Here is a 13,786-nt window from a genome sequence, read left to right on the forward strand (position 1 = left end):
TTGATGGCTAATTTTATAAAAATAAAAAATATTTTTTATCGACGGATGAACCATCGGTAATATTAAATTAATTTTTTAATATATTTTGCTTTCGCACGCTTGTATTGTGTGTGGGACTTATGAGAATTGACTACGGTTATATTTGAATGCTATTAAGAGTGGGTTGTTTTGCAACAGTTAGCCACAAGATCACCGAAAATTCAAGTAACAAATTTTCCTGCATATTAGAAACCGCCGAGTTAATTGCCATAATCCTACCATTTAGCGGTGTTTAAGAAAACCATCGGTAACTCATGTTTGTGGCTTAGTGATAGAATAACACTGTAACTAAGGTTGTGTTTGTTTATAGAGACAGACACTGAAACAAAGACACAGAGATACAAAATCGTATTTGACAGAAGAGATATAGATAAAGACATTGTGTCCAGAGACATTGAATTAGTGTATTTTGTGTCCATCCTGACAAGAAGGACATGGAGACACTAACAAGGGACACACCTTATTTTTTATATTTTCTTTTATTATTCTTGTTAATTTTTCATAATTATATTTTTCATTATCATATTTTTCATCTCAAATTTATTGAATGAAAAAAATGAGAATAAATTGATTTTCATAATTTGTTCTAATTTATCACCAAACAAAATATAAGAACACAAAATTTTGTGTCCATATCTTTTATGTCTTGTTCTCAGTGTCTTGTCTTATCCTATCCTATTCTCAAAAATTAAACACAACCTAAGTTAACCATATTTTTTTTAGTGATAGAATAATACTAAAAAAATTATATTGTTACGAAAAATATTTCACATGACAAAATTTGGTATCATCATTTCTCTAATAAATTTTAGTTTTGTATCAAAACAATTTGTTATAAAATATTATTTTGTGTTGTAATAATTTTATTTGTTGTTAACAAAATCTTTTGTAACGAAACATATGACAACAAATCTGTAACAATTTTTTCTTGGTTATAAATTCCTTTTGTAACTAAATTAGTATTTTTTATAACAAATTTTTTTGTTACAAATACTACTTTTTTTATAGTGTTCATTATCGCCTAATTTTATACTACCTTTAACATCGTCAAATTATTTATCCTAAAAATTTAAGTTATTAAATAGATGTACATAGATGATTATATATTTTATGCTGAATAAATTACCATTTATATCCATGAAAGATACAAACGCTGACAAATGTATCCATATAAGAATAAAACGACAATTGTACCCACGGAAGATAGCTTCCGTGTGCCAAGAATACCCTAATGGACCAATCGTGTAACCAACGTCCGGGTACTCTTGGAACACGGAAGCCATCTTTTGTGGTTATAATTGTCATTTTATTCTTATATGGGTACATTTGTCAGCATCTGTATCTTTTATGGGTACAAATGGTAATTTATTCTTTTATACTAGTAGAACAAACTCAATGTGGCTCCATAACCCACCTTGAGCTTTAGACGTAGCTCCCAAGGGATAATATATATACTTCACTAGGGGTGTTCAAAATCGATCCAAACCGAACAATACCGATCAATTGAACCGAAAAATTGAAAATCGAACAAACCGAAAATCGAAAAACCGAAAAAAATCATATTTTGCTGTTTTTTTTTTTTTTGCAGTTCGATTTGGTTTTTGGTTCTGAAACAAACCGATAACCAAAAAATCGAAAAAAAATATCATATTTTGCTGTTTTTTTGCGGTTCGGTTCGATTTTCGGTTCTGATGCTGAAAACCCTAACTGAATCAAACCGAACCGGCCACTTAAAAAAACTCTAACAAAACCAACCCCCTCCCCCAAAACAGACCTAAACCTAGCGCCGCTCCTCACTCTCTACCAGCGAAGAAACCTCAAGTCTTAAGCCCCACTACCCCAGCCGAACCCCTTCGTCCCAGCACCGTCGTCCTCCACCATCCACAGCACCGTTGCCGACTCGTGGGCAGCAGCACAGTGGACAGCATCCTCACGGACGACACCCACAACAGCCTTTTGCGTCATTGCTGACAACACCCAGCCACCTACAGCACCATTTTCTCCCTCGAGGATAGCACCCAGCACCCACAGCACCATCTCCTCCACGCCGAGTTTATGGAGCCTCCGAACCAGGTATTCAGTTTTATTGTTCTATATATTTGTTGCTTGATTGTTGATTGTTGTTCATTGCTGATTGTTGTTCATTATTTTATTGTTGATTTTTTGAAATTGCTAGTAATTGATGATTGTTGTTCATTGTTCATGGTTGATTGTTATTCTTTGTTCATTGTTGATTGATGATTATTATTTATTACTGATTTTTTAATTATTTGTTCATTACTGATTGTTTAAAATTGTTAGTAATTAGGTTGATGAAGGTAGCTATTTTGTAAAGTAGGTCAATGTTGTTCTTTTTCCCCTTATAATATTTGAAAGAAAACTACTTTCTGTTTCAGGTTGGGGAGATTATTAGCAGATTTGAGAAGAAGGGATTTTACTTGAAAAGGTAACTTCTTTTGTTTTTGTTACTACTTAACACACGTGCTAACAATTTAGCTTAGAAACTCCACAAATTTTTAGCCTTATGCCGAAAGGCACTATGCTGACTTATCTACAAAGCCTTTCTTTAATGGATTGGTCTAATACATTATCTCTGGTTCTATTGTTGCCATGGTTTAGGAGGGTAAAAGTGTTGTTGCAACTAACCAAAAGTTGATTGGAACAACAAACCCCTTGGCATCTGAGCGTGAGCGTGAGCGTGAGCGTGGAACTATCCATGGTGACTTCGCCATTGCATTGGAAGGTAACTATTTACTTAAACTCATCTCTATTTAACTGCATGATTTTGTATGTGCTTTCCATAGATCTTGATCATAGGCCTGTTAAGTAAATTTCAGGTTGACAAATAAAATAGTTAATGTTGTAATCTTGTTTTTCAATTAACTGGTCAAATTAATCATAAAATCAAGTGCACTTTAAATAAAAGGTTGTATTGGTCTGTGTGTGGATCCTTTCTGATTGGAGTATTGGACCATGTCAGTTGTAGAATTTTAACATTGTTTGAATAAGGTAGCCTCTAGAATGGGTCCTAAGAGACGATGGTAAAGATTCACCTGTGACATGATCAAGTGCTTTTTCCAATTATTATTGTTCTTATTAATTATGTAACTATCTTTTGATTTCAGGTTGGTTTGCTTAAAGAAGTTTCATTGTTTTGTTGGAGAGGATACCAAAACGTGACTATCTATTGCTGGAAATTTGTTTTTATTTTTTGTTGTGTTGACTATTGAACCCTTAAACTTCTTTAATTGTCGTATTATAATTTCTTTTGTCGTTAAATTTTATTGGATCAAGACTTTTGTTAGTTATGGTGTACTTGTATACTATAATTTCAATGTTATCATTTTGAAATAGTATGACATATTTTTGTTTGAATTGATTGAAAAATCGAACAAACCGAACCAAATGTAGTTTGGTTCAAATGATCTCAATAAAAAAACGAACAAAACCGAACCGTATTTTAATTAATTGATTGGATCGGATGACTTTTCTCTAAAAAATCGAACCAAATTGCACCGCGAGCACCCCTATACTTCACTAAATCAATTCCTTTTAGTTTACTTTCTATAAATGGTTGAAATAATAAAAATAGATAATAAAAGATTAAGAAATAATTCTCATTTCACTCATTATTAACATGAAAATGTCATGTTCTAATAAGAGGGCAGAAAACATAAATTTATTATAATAAAATCTGCTAATTAATATTTAACCGATGTATGAATTAGTTTAACTCAAGGATTGTCTTTTGTACTAGAAAGCATTTCAAATGTTAACAAGTAATCCTTGATGTGTAAATTAGGTCAAACTAAAGTAGATGCCATAATCTGTTTCTATTTTTGCAAAATATTATAGCAGGTCATAAAATCATTCTTCCTAAAATAAGTTTAAATTGATAGAAAAAAATATATAAATAATTATATTTCTACACGTCTTTTTAAATAAAAATCTCTTTTAAATTTATTTAAATTTTTTGCATAATTTTTTTTATTGTAATTTTTTTTGTTCAACAAAAATCAAATCCTAAATTTTTAAGTTATAAATTTCTGATATTATGTTATAAAATTACTCTTCTTAAAAAATTAATTAATAGAATAAAATACATACATGAATTGTTATATTTGTACGGATAATTCTAAGATTGTTGTCTGCTAATATATAATAGCCTTAATAGTTAATTATGTGTCCCTCATCTTACAAGAGCCCTTCTTAAATTGTAGCAAGCATTGGTCACATCTAGCAAGCTAGAAGCGATGCTTTTGCCAAGTTGACATTAAATATGGAAAACCCACCTCATTATGCAGGGAATAATGCTGCTTAATCCTGATCATGTCCTTTTCATATATTAAGCTTTTAAGTTAAGCACAGATTTTAGGAGCTGCTTTTTGTTTTAAAAAGAGTGCATTTGCGAATTGGGTTTGCTTCAAATAATTGTGGTAGAGTAGAAATATGTTGAAAGATGAAAAAATAAGATGATTCCTTCTTTAGTACAATATAGATATATATTAAAAACATTTGATTGCATTGAAGAATATGTGTTGTCATTTTTAAGAATATTCCACATTTGTACCTTTATTATTTTTGTTATATAATAACTATTTTTTTTTTTTTTGTAATAAGTGAGGGATTTTATTTGACCAGCATTTTCTTAAATTAAGATTTGATAGACTTACTATCTTGTAACATCCTCAACCGCTTGTTTGAAAATATTATCTGTTATAGCACTCTAAACTTTACGGGTTTATTCTTAATGGCTAGATGTATGAAAAGTCAAATTTTACTGTTGAACCTATTAAAATGTATTTTCAAAGAAGAAGTATCTATATTTTTATAAGATATATTTTTTTTATTGTTGCAANAATAGCAATAGGTACAATCCATTATGCTTAAAAAAATGATTTTTGATAAACTAAAAAAAAAAATGTACATTGATTAGTAATAGTTGTAAATTTTCGATTTGTGAAAAGCGTTTGACCTAACAAATTATATTAGAACAAAGTCAAGTTGTTAAATGCTCTGACAATCACCACTACAGGTTCACTCTAAATCTTGGCTTAAGAGTATCCAATAATATAGGATATTATGATAAGGCCATCGGTTCAAATTCTCGAATATTATGTAGCAATGCTATTATTTTTAGCTTAATAATAAAACCTAAGCATGATCCAAACTATAAGACTCAGAACCAACATTATCAAATTATTGAAACTAAGTATTGGGGTTTATCTGTAAAACTTAATTACTAAAAGAACTATTCTAATATTACGATAATTATGATATTTTAAATAATATTATTAAAATTAAAATAACACTTTTTATCGTTAAACAATACTTTTTAAAAAGTGTTACTAAAATTAAAAAAAAAAAAGTATGACTTTACTTTTTTTAACACTTATATAATTATTATAGTCATTGTGTAACATAGACAAATTAGAATGCATCTTGTTATGAAATCACTCATCCCAATTGAACTCTTGATCTTTCGGACATAGAGTTCTAATACCATGTTATGAAACCACTCATCTCAAAAGCTTAAGCTAATGGGAGAAGGCAACATTGGTTATATCTCTAACACTCCCCTTCAAACAAGAGCCTCTTTTGGGTTTGTTTGATTTTGCATAGGGCTTCTTTTCTCTTTTACCTCTTATTAAAATGCAAAAATAGTAGAAACTATATTTTTATTTTGTAAAGTCTTATGATCACTTTATATTGCTTCTATATTTATTTTCTTGGATTGAATATTATTACTATTAGGTGAAAATAAATGGGTGGAAAAAATTTGCTAGATAGCTATGTGAAGCAAAAACTATAAAGTTGGAAAGGTGTTGGTATCAATGGCTTTATGGAACTATTACAATATAAATTAAGCACAAGTATAAAGTAAACACAAGGGTTTGAGAAAAATAATGTAGTATTCATTAATTTAGTTCAAAGGGTTTGTTCTCAACTTCCAAAACGCTCTCTGGGCTATACACAACTTCTTTTGCAGTTACACTCATGCCATTGCCAACGATAGTTGCAAACCTTAACCACATTCTTCAGTGTCCGTACACAACTTTCTACAGGTACCAAGATTTTGGTCTCTCTTTTTTTCCCTCTGAAGTTTCACTGATACAAATAAATAAATAAAACATAGATATTGGCTTTTTTTTTTCACCCCTTTTAAGACATGTTAATTCATTTTCTCATTGTACTGTTTTCTTGGGGTTTGAAAAGGATATGATTATTTGTTTTTTTTTTTTTTTTCCTTTTAATTTTACTAGTACATTTGATCTAAACAATTATATTATCCATTTCTGAATATGTTGTACTTTTTTTTAAGGTTGTTCTTAAATATTCCAATTTTCAAATCAAAGCTTGTGGAGAAAACATCATGTGCACTGGTGCTGAATCTCGAGGAAATATAAATGGAGATCCTATGTTGTCATCAACAAAGGTTGTTGGAAGAGATTACAATGAAGAGAGAATAATGAGAACAAGAGAAGGTGGAAATAATGAAGTAGCTTCCAACAATGGCTTATTAGCATTCATTCATGACCTTCTTTGCCGTTTCCATAATCATCTCTTTGCTCTTCTCCCCAATCTTTCTCTCTCCGAGGTTTGTAACTCTCTCTTTCTATCTAATATTTGTCTCGTCGAGTGACTATTTATATGAAAACATCTTAATGTAAAAGTTATAACTAAATTGTTAAATATTTTAATAAATTTAACTAAATTATTAAATATAATATATGTCAACATTTTAGTTATTATTTTTATATAAAAATATTTTTATGTGTATAATTACTAATATTTATATGTCATTCTCTCACTTGTAGATTTTATACACACCATTTTTGCATTTGCTTCTTTTAATTATTTTCTTAGAAAAAGTAGAGATAAATAAATTTTAGCCAGTCAATTTTAAATAACTGTAATTAATAATTAATAATTTTTCATTTTAAAAAATAAAATTTAAATAATCACTAATTAATAACAATCAATTAGTATAAAGTACAATTTAAAAATGTTTGTTGGCTTATTGTTGATTAGACTCTTGTTGATTATCTAATGAGATTGATTTTATTATTATTAGCGATGATGATGAGATTTAATAACTTCAATTTGAAGTGCCATATATATAGACTATCCAATTTTTGTACCATTAAATCATTGTTATTTGCTTTAATTAGTGACATATAATCTGCGTAATCATCTTTTAGTATACCTTAAATGAAATTTGCAATTATTGATACATATATAACTTTTAAGTGTCAACGTGTGTGTTGGTAGACTGTTTTGTCATGTTACTATTAATCTATTATGCTTATTTGGAATTATTTGGACTTCTATTTCATGTTACAACGTAATGTGTGGATGGAATTTTAAGAAACTATCCATATTTAGCATGCATTTATACGAAAACCACAAGAACTACTGGTTCTGTGTTGAGAAATTAAATGGTGTGAAAATTTTCATTTGATGAATAGTAATTATTGTCAAACTTATACAAGGCCATTATTTGTGGGAGTTAATCTTTAATTTGTTTTATTTGTCTTTGAGATTTTAATCACATTCATATTTGGTCATTGGCCACAACAATTTCAGTCTTTTTGAATTGTGATGTCTTGAAAAGCTTCTCTATAATTTTAGGGTTTTACTTTTTTAGGTTTGAACAAGACTTTATCTAACTATTACCTCTAATTTAAAATTATGTGATTACTTCTCCTTAAGACAAGTTAAGAGAAAGAAAAATCTAGCCTTAAAGTCCATTTATTTACAAAAAATAATTAGGAAGTCAAATTTTTAGCCAATATTAATCAGTTTTTTAAATTATATTTTTGTCTTAAAATTTAGATTTAAATCCTAAATTATAGGCCTAGATCTTTAAAAATGAGAGTTAAAAAATTTTATAATTAAAAAATAATTAATATTAACTAATTAAAAATTAATTCCTTATACTTGTTCTATTTACAAATAAATGTTAATTTTAAGACTTTATCATTATTTGTAGACAATTTTTTATGCTATTTAACAAAATGCAACATTTTGGAGACCATTTGGTGAATTTTGTTGGATAGAGTAAATCTTTAATCTGAAGATCACAATAATATTATTTTAATTTTGGGGAACTACTTCTTGAAAAAATTGAAAATTTTTATAGCCTAAAAGAATAATAATTCACTCTATTAGCTAGTATACAAACCTAAATGAACAATTGATTTTAAGTGCTTTGACACTTTTTTTTTCTATAAGCATAAATATTCTAAAATAGTCATAAATAAATAAAAATATTGAAAAATGATCTTATTAATTAAGGTATGGATTTAACTGGAATCAAATTAGTTAAAGTTAACAGATTTTATCCTCTATTATACCAGTAACTGTACATTATAACATGAAAATAATATAAATAATGAATCATATTATGTTGTATCTTTCCGTCATCTCCAAAAGCCGTTTTAAAAAAAAAAAAATTCATTTTTTTGAACTTTTGATGCTGAGTGAGACGAGTACTTTTCAATAATTTTCAATTGTTATTTCAAGTGCGTGTGGTGACATGCATCATAACAAAGCTTGAAATTTGATCTGGACTATAGAGTTGAGAATAGTAGTCCTCATACTTGGTCCTACTAATTTGTGATACATATATCGGAAACATTGTTTTTGATATTCTAAAATAATTTATAAATATCATGATGATGTTTAAAATGGTCTCTTTAAAGCCTACCCTCCATTCTTTTTATAAAAAACCTACCTAGAAGATGCATTATTTTGTCTCCAATTTTATTGGCTCACACGTTCGTATTAGATTAAATTTGGAGAATAATAAGAAAATAATTAATAATGCTCAATATAAATTTTGGATGTAGTTTTTTAATTTTTTAAATGTATAATTTTTTTTAATATGGTTATTGTTTAATTTAACAAAATTGTTATGTAACAACAACTTGCCCTAATTTAGGGAATTCGTTTTCTTTTGTTTATTATTATTTTATCCTTTTTCCTCCCACATCATTAATACTTGAGAATTGAAAATATTAAGCTCCTAAAAGTTATGACAGTAGATTTTCCTTTTTGCAACTTTAAGTAAACTTTTTTTAATTAAGTAGTAGACTAAACCTAACCTAAATCAATTATCTTACCATGTGCATCAGCCTGGCTCTCTCACACTTTCACACATTCTCTTTGCCAAACATAGCATACAATGTTAACTTCTATTTTTTTTTTTAATGTTTTTCTTATTTATTTTATTTTTGTTTGGTTTTTCTATTTTTTTTAGTTTAAGAAAAGTTATACCGCTCATGACCTTTTACAAAATGTATATTTTATTGATTCAACTATTGAATTACAATAATATATAATAAAGATAGATTATGTATACTAAATTTTATCAAAATTTGACATATAAGGATGTAGTTGAGCAATCCTTTGTCTTTTTATGTTTTGAACAAATATATTACATTGATTTTCACATATATAAAAATTATAGCAAATATTTTTTTATTGATATGAAATTTTTAAAAATAATCTATAACAAATAAATTTTTAATCTAACGTTGCTTTTTTAAACCAATACACAGAAAAAAATATTTAATGATATAGCATTTATTTAAATTGACACGGATATAATTAGGACGGATTTAATAAGTAGTGATGATCCAACCAGCCCTATTGGTGGCTATTTAAAGATAGAGAATTTTTTGAAAGTTTATGAATTATTTAATTGATTGTGAGGAACAAGACCTAAACTTCGTTTTNTCTTTTTCACAATATAGAATAACATTTCGTACATTTTGGACAAAAAAATTAACCTATAAATTTTCACTATGTTATGGCACATGAAAATTCAAGTGATGAGAACCTAACTTTTTTCATGTGAATGTCGTTTGGGAGTTAGGGGAATCTGTGCACATTATGTTTCTTTTTCATTTATTTATTTATTGGTACAAACAAGTACTTTATTATTACTTTCATCCCTCACCCTATACATTCACTTTAACATCTTTATTTATTTATTTATTTTGTTGTAGCACTTCATAATTATTGCTTGGTGGTTTTTCCCAGAGATTAATAGAGTATTCAACGTTTGTTAGGAGCCCAAAAAATAATATATAAATCAGCTTTCAGTCAATAGTAAACGTTGCTGATTAGCTTAGTTTGCTACAAGAGTTTCGAATTAGTTCTAAAAAAATCTCATAAATATTAACATTAAATATTCATGTACTTGCTTAGTATTTAAAGCTTTTAGAATTCAGAGTTTAGCTAAATACATTGGATTTTAGGGTTTTGATTCAAGGTAAATTGTGAATTTGTATAAGTCAATTCTCAACAGTCTTATTTATTGATAGAACAACTACTCTAAAAGAGAATTCAAATAACAATTTCGTTACGTTACCAACAGCATTTCTACCAACTTCTAACTCTGATTTATAACGGTATTTAATGGAAGTGTTTTTGTGGATGTGTTTAATAAAAATATTTTTTTATAGTTGTGTCTAATGGAAGTGTCTTTATAGATATATTTTCTAGATGTATCTCTTTATACATATGTTTAAAATATAATAATTAATTATTATTGATAATAAGTTGGCAGATAGTATATTGGTACCTATGCTTTTTCTTCAAATAAAATCTCATAAATACTAGTCTTTTGAGAAATTTAAAGTGTGAAATGCAATTACCTGCAGGTGAAAGAAGAGTTGAAATCAATTGGTAAGATTTCATGCCCAATAATAATGACTAGCCTTATGATGTATTCAAGATCTGCAATCTCTTTGTTGTTCTTGGGTCGCCAAGGAAAAGTGGAGTTAGCCGGAGGATCTTTAGCACTTGGATTTGCAAACATAACCGCGAATTCAGTTCTAAAGGGCCTCACTATGGGAATGGACCCAATTTGTTGTCAAGCATATGGAGCTAAAAGATATTCACTTCTAAGTCAAACATTTTTTAGGGCAACATGTCTCCTTTTAGTTGTTGCCATGCCAATTTCAATTCTGTGGCTAAATATGGGACCCCTCCTTCAATTACTAGGTCAAGATCCACAAGTCACAAAAGTCGCACAAGTTTACATGCTTTTTTCAATTCCTGAACTCCTAGCACAAGCACACCTTAATCCATTGAGAACTTTTCTTAGGACACAAGGTTTAACCACACCAATAACCGTCATTGCTTCTTTTGCGGCGGTTTTGCACCTACCAATCAATTATTTCTTGACTATACACTTGAACTTAGGAGTCAAGGGAGTTGCCCTAGCCACCGGATTGAATTCCATTAACATGATACTTGGAATGTTGCTCTATCTTATCTTCTCGGATAAACCCTTGAAGCCTTGGCAAGAAGCTTCGGTTTCCACAGCATTTCGCGGGTGGAAACCGTTGCTAAGCTTGGCCGTGCCGAGTTGCATTTCGGTTTGCCTGGAGTGGTGGTGGTATGAAATCATGCTCTTTCTTTGTGGCCTATTGAGTAATCCACAAGCCACGGTAGCAACAATGGGAATTCTAATTCAAACACTTGCATTACTCTATGTGTTTCCATTTTCACTAAGCATTGCATTGACAACAAGAATTGGTCACTTATTAGGTGCAATTCAACCCAACAAAGCTAAGAATAGTGCCATAATTGGTTTCACTATAGCAATTATTTCAAGCATCATAGCATTCATTTTCTTAATGTTTGTGAGAAGAAATTGGGGTAAGCTCTTCACTGATGAGACACAAATCATTGATATGGTAATAAATGTGCTTCCAATATTAGGGTTGTGTGAGATTTGCAATTGGCCTCAAACAGTTTCATGTGGGATATTATCCGGTACGGCACGCCCTTACTTAGGTGCTAGGATTAATTTGTGTGCATTCTACTTAATTGGTTTGCCTGTGGCTATTTTTGCAACATTTGTGCACAAATTTGAATTGGTGGGACTATGGTTTGGAATGTTAGCAGCACAAATTTCATGTCTTTGTATGATGATATACACATTGGTAAGAACAGATTGGAGTCACCAAACTAAGAGGGCAGTGGAGTTATCATCTCAAATAACTACTACTGAAGAGGAGATAAGTATTAGTGTAAATGATGAGGAAAGTGGGTTACTTAATTCTGATCTATGAGATACTAATTATTAATTACTAGAATTCAATTATTCATCTACTTCTTTGATGAGTGACTTAATTAATTAATTATTCTTTTATATACTACATTAATTATATTCCATGTGAAAGCTATAGGTATGTATATTATTTAACGTTTTCTCTTAATTCATTATATTCTTTTATGTATACACTATATATGATGGTATGTATGTATGTACATAAGAAAATCTTTAATCTTATTGAAAAGTCTTAACTAGAATACGAATTAAATTAATGAGTTAACCATATTGTCACAAGTTTAAATAAGGTTGTATTTGGGTATTGTTTTGTTCTGAAACAAAATGCAAAATTATTAGAGGATACAAATTTTTTTTTTTTTAGTTTTTCATGCAGTATTTTTCCAACCTGTTAGGCTAAAGATTAATTTACTGTAATTTAATATTCATTTAAGAATTTATTATTGATCAATAAATTTAAATGGATAAGTGAATTAATCACTTGACTTTTTCAAATTGGTTTAAAAAAAATCGTTTAATTGTGGCACTGCACTTTGACCACTTTTATCAAGATACTTATATTTACCAAGAAAATGGGTTCAGCAAGCTCGATTTGGAATAATTTAGTGGAAGCATAGCGTTTTCTTTTCTTTTATTTTTTTTGGACATAATGGAAGCATGGCCTAAACTCACCTCAGATCATCAATCGCATCCAGATGATCCAATATTCTTGTTGGGTCTCATGAAAACGTTCATTCTTAAATGAGGCCACATTTTTGGTAATGACTTCGATGCCCATTGGGGTTGCTAGTTTTAGCCCAATTTGAAATATTTGTGGTCTAAATTCTACTTAAAGGATAGTGAATCTGACCAAAAATTAAAATATAATGTTTAGAAAGAAGGGTTTTTAAAGACAAAAAAAATAAAGAAAGCAGGGATTTTCGGCCAGTCCTTTTCCTTCACCAGCCAAATAATTTAATTTATTCTCTTTTGAATTCATCTAATCAGATATGGTCTAAACTCCCACTTTTTTATTTTTGATATTGGGTTAGTGGTGGTGTATAACCACACTATGGGGGTGCAGAGTACTTGACGGGAGTGTGGCACCTAGAAATCGCTGGGTCCGATTTCATGGCCCCCAAAATTTTTTTCTATCTTACCAAGAAATCGTTGGGTCCGATTTCCTTGTGCAAAAGAAAAATCTGAACGTTAAGCATGAAATCGGTGGGTCCGATTTTCATGCACTGCCCTCCATGAATCACAAATCGGACGGTCCGATTTGTGTCCCTTTTCAATTGCAATAAATCGGACCGTCCGATTACTTCTCTTCACCTGAACACCGTCACACCGGTGTAAAACTCCCCATAGTTCTATAACCCAGCTGTTCATACCCTGACCCAATAATAAAGGCCCAGAACCAAGCGAAAGCCTAATCCAAAGGGTTGGGCCTCACCCAGTACCAATCTTCGTCTTAAGAAGTCGGTACTCGTCACGACTTGCTCTAAAGAAGTCGGGAACGAGGGTTATCTGGCAGATAAGCACTCATTTGAATGAATAACTGCCCCTAGAATCTCTCTACCCACTTCCACAAGCCATATCTTAACTTCCCTAAGATAAAGGGACGGTTAACACCCTAAAAAAGTGGCACTACTCCAACGGTGGTTATTGGTTCACCACTAT

The 13,786-nt window shown here is 29.9% G+C and overlaps 1 protein-coding gene and 1 long non-coding RNA gene across 2 annotated transcripts; both read left to right on the plus strand.

Annotated features, from left to right (window-relative positions):
* Positions 2,008–3,413, plus strand: LOC110268043. Its single transcript, XR_002356077.1, has 3 exons — positions 2,008–2,112; positions 2,436–2,782; positions 3,165–3,413. It is a non-coding gene; the product is annotated as an uncharacterized LOC110268043 (long non-coding RNA).
* LOC107627754 (protein DETOXIFICATION 53) lies at positions 6,413–12,128 on the plus strand. Its single transcript, XM_021117046.1, has 3 exons — positions 6,413–6,637; positions 10,305–10,318; positions 10,688–12,128. The coding sequence occupies exons 1-3, from the start codon at positions 6,413–6,415 to the stop codon at positions 12,126–12,128; spliced, it is 1,680 nt and encodes a 559-aa protein (XP_020972705.1).

The sequence above is a fragment of the Arachis ipaensis genome, chromosome B02 (genome assembly GCF_000816755.2).
Source record: "Arachis ipaensis cultivar K30076 chromosome B02, Araip1.1, whole genome shotgun sequence".
Taxonomy (NCBI): domain Eukaryota; kingdom Viridiplantae; phylum Streptophyta; class Magnoliopsida; order Fabales; family Fabaceae; genus Arachis; species Arachis ipaensis.

Bases quoted from the DNA above. Each gene is read 5' to 3' on its own strand.
- LOC107627754 (XM_021117046.1), top strand. From the start codon at position 6,413: ATGTGCACTGGTGCTGAATCTCGAGGAAATATAAATGGAGATCCTATG.